At 32.8% G+C, this 4,052-nt stretch overlaps 1 protein-coding gene across 1 annotated transcript; it reads right to left on the reverse strand.

Annotated features, from left to right (window-relative positions):
* Positions 1–1,335: 1,335 nt before the first annotated feature.
* On the reverse strand, positions 1,336–3,790 carry LOC131062748 (transcription factor MYB7). Its single transcript, XM_057996471.1, has 3 exons — positions 3,175–3,790; positions 2,588–2,717; positions 1,336–2,457 (listed from the first exon to the last, which is right to left on the reverse strand). The coding sequence occupies exons 1-3, from the start codon at positions 3,308–3,310 to the stop codon at positions 1,593–1,595; spliced, it is 1,131 nt and encodes a 376-aa protein (XP_057852454.1). The 5' UTR covers positions 3,311–3,790; the 3' UTR covers positions 1,336–1,592.
* Between the last annotated feature and the right edge of the window lie 262 nt (positions 3,791–4,052).

The following is a 4,052-nucleotide window of genomic DNA, read 5'->3' on the forward strand; positions in this document are numbered from 1 at the left end:
TCCCATTCTTGATGAGACTTGCTTCATTAGCTATCATGATTACTTTCTAATATATTCAAATCCTTTTTTCTCATATGTACCTTAATATAAATTTAAAATACTAAAGATGGTACACAAACTAAATTTACTATAATATAATAAAAACACGTTAAATTAAAATATAAGACAGTAGTGATATATAATCTTTTAAGTAAATGTTTCATCAATAAAAATATTTACAACATATCCTTTTCTGAATTAAAACCTTATTAGTATTTCCTTTTAACATGGAGAAGCACAACCACCATAAAAGTATTTCCAACATACCCTTTTGTTTTGTGAAAGGGTATTAATTTTTTACTTTTATTTAACCTGATTTTTCATTAGTGTTATTAGAGTGTGATTCGAAATGTTATGATAAAAAATCAATATACACAATCAAATCCATAAACAAATCACCGATTTTTCTTTTTTTTATATTTTAATATTTATTTATTTTATTTGTTTTCTTAAGAGAAATATTTAATTATTATATATTTAAATTAAATTGTCTTTTATTTTATTTTTTTACAAATTTTTACAGTATTTTAAAATATTAAATTTTCAATAGTTTAAAGCTCTTAAAATGTTCAAATGTTTTAACTATTCTTCAAATAAATAGTGTAAAAATTAAAATTTATTTGATTTTTTAAAGAAAATTAAGATAAAATATATTATAAAATTAAAACATTTATCAAAGGGTGAAAACTAAATTGATTGAGCACAAGTGATGAAGGTAGTGTCATCTTCCTTGATTATGTCATCCATGAAGGTTCAGACCTCAAAAGCATGATATAAGAGATAAGGTAAGATCATTACCTCTAACAATTTTGATGGAATAGATACTTGTCAATCCTTACCTCCTAACCAGAAAAAAGACAAACCATTATAGACTCACACTTCAATTCTTTATATAAAATAAAATCCTCATTAAAAATTTCATTTATTTATTTTTAAAACTATTGTGTTCGCCCCCATAAAAAGAAAAGAAAATCCCAATTATGAAAAAAGAGGAGAGTGTAACCCTTATTATTCATATATATAGAGAGAGAGATTTAATAGCTATCATTTCCCTGTTATAACTTACATGCTGTTCAATTTTGCTCACCTTTAAAGGTTTGCCTTCTTTAAAAGAAAGAATCACACACACTGTTACTTGCTCATTCGTTATGTTTGTATACTTCTATTGCTTAGAGAGTGAGATGTTTACTTACTAGACATGTAGATTTAACTCTTCTCCTTGATTTAACCAATGCTTACTACAAATAAGAAACTGAATAAAACTTATACATCCACTCACTGCAAAGAGCTGTTATTTCCAAATTTCTCCAATATTTTGCTTTGAATACACAAGAGAACGTTGGAGCTGATTTTCGTATTAATGCCCAAAATGTTCATTCTCTTATGTGATGAGCAAGAGACCTCTCATTGTACAAACATGGTTGTTTTTCCTTTTTCTAATCTTTTCTGAAAATAGAAAAATAAACAATAAATAATTGGAGAGCTTCAACTGGTAGGTAATGACTTACAAAATGATTGTCCCCACCCATAATTGCTTTTTCTCTGCTCTAGCACTACTCAGCTCTAAGGTTTAGTAAATCATTCCAATCTATTGACAATTCACTTGCCTCCATGTTCATGTTGCTACTATTCTCACCAATAAAAGCACTAATCCATGCTGTTTGGAAGCTTCCATTAGCATAACTACCACAACTAATAGAAGACGTTGGAGGGAACATTACTGAATTATCATTCTCAGATAGCAGTGCACCCAATACTCTTGGGCTTTCTGGCTTTACATAAATTTCAGTACTTGTTTTATAATCAACTTGAGGGGAAGTTCCTGCCTGATATGAATCTTGGTCTGCTATTTCCATTGCAGAAAATGGTATTTGGGAGGAGGTGTAATTATTACTACTAAAATTGAAGTTGGAATGCTCCATGTGAGAGATTCCCATCATGTTTATGTTAAGAGTAGCCTCAAAACTCTCCATCAGCTTTGTGAAACAAGGGATACGATCGGGCACAGAGATTTGCTCAACAAAGCCATGCTGAAGATTTAGATGAGATATAGGCGATTGTGTGCTAGGGCTGACGTCAGCATTGGTGGGCATATCAGCAGAAATGGTTTGTTCAAAAAAGTTGGGGATTATTTGAGAACCCAAATTAGGACAAGGGCTTTTCATATTCATATCCATGTGCTGGTCTACTACTACTACTGTAGATTGTGGCCCATATACATTTCTGCTTGTGTTGAACTCTTTTGGAACATACCTTTTTAGGTCACTAACTTCAATTGGCCTTGATGAAGCTGCTGCAAGACGACGGTTGTGTTGATCCTTGCGTTTTCCAAACAATTTCTTCTTCAGTTTTGTGTTCCAGTAGTTCTTTATATCATTGTCAGTTCTACCTGGCAACTGGGCTGCAATGATAGACCACCTGCATGAATCAACATGTTTGAGATCATGGGTAAATTTGCCGAAGGCTTGGTTTGAATAAATAAAGATTGGATTTTGTGGGATTTTCTTGTTTTTGCTTATAAGTTTTTAGATGCTCATTGACTTATTACCTGCTTCCAATATTGATATAGAGAGTACAGATGATTCTGTCTTCTTCTTCTGAGAACTCCCCATGTTTAATATTAGGCCTCAAGTAATTCAGCCATCTTAGTCTGCAGCTCTTTCCACACCTTTTCAAGCCTGTCCCAAAGAACATATAAATCAACACAACAAACCCTCCATAGCACTCCTTTTTAGCAACAGAGAAATAACAACACACAACCATTGACATGTAATGAACATATATATAATTCTATCCATCATAAGTAATCAAACCCTTCACATAACAGGGAAAAGGTACCTAACAAATAGGCCTATGAAACCAAATAGTTTCAAAAACAATCATATGGTTTCAACGAAAGAAGAATACAATTTGCACTCTCAATTTCTACATGAGAACCTAGATTTGATACGCGACTCATAAATCCTAATTACATGAGAAAATCCTAAAATTATACACAATGGATGAGGACAAAGATGAGTACCCAATTTTATGATACCTCTAGAATGTTAAAGGCACTAGGAAGCAACCTTGTAAATGATCAAAAACACAGGTTGGCTAACTTTATTTCATGTAGTTAAGGGGAATATTACATACCAACTTTCTTGGGGAGAGCAATCCAATTGCCTCCAGTGCCATGCTGCTCTATGTAGTCCTTGAGTTTAGAGTCTTCTTCAGGAGACCATGGTCCTTTCTTCACAGTGGCTTTGTCACAGCATGGTGCTCTACCCATCCTAACAGCAATATTTTTCAATTGATTGTAACTCTGGATCTCTCTCCTCTTTATGCAGATGAGGTGAGAGATGGATACCCAGATCCGTGCTGGGTAGATAACCTAATGGAAAAGACACCCACTAAAAAATAAATCTTCCTACATCTTAGGTTTCTATTGCAAGGCCATTTCTCCTCTCTCCTCTTTGTTGTCCTCTTCTCTTACAGCCTAGTTTCTTGAGTATATTTGTTTATTCATCTAATTGGATACAAGCCCACATCCGAACCAAAAATGGCCTGGTCCTAAAGAGATCCATAATCCTAAATTTGAGTCTTATTTTTTTTCATGAAAAACTCAAGCCCATATCTTAAACAAAGTGAAAAAATGGTTCCCTGATCTGAATGATGAACAAATGTCTCAAATTTCTTTAGTTGCACCTGCACCCTTTACTATGTATCCCATGAAAGCTGGTCTGATGAGGGAAATTGAAGGCACCCAGTTTCAAAGTGTTGGATATAAGTCATATCTGATGATGGGCTGATTAAAAAGAGAGGATTATTCATAGAGTAGTCCAACAGCAAATAGAAAATTTTAGATTCAGTAATTCTATACAGAGTCCATATTGACTCTACATCAGATTGATTTTAGACTAATCTAAAAAAAAATAACAAAACATCTATTGTATTATGAACAAATTTTCTTATAATGGTGTTGGTTTACACTAAACAGATTAAAAACCATGCTTGATGGTTAAACGTAGCCA

This window comes from Cryptomeria japonica, chromosome 9, assembly GCF_030272615.1.
Source record: "Cryptomeria japonica chromosome 9, Sugi_1.0, whole genome shotgun sequence".
Taxonomy (NCBI): Eukaryota; Viridiplantae; Streptophyta; class Pinopsida; order Cupressales; family Cupressaceae; genus Cryptomeria; species Cryptomeria japonica.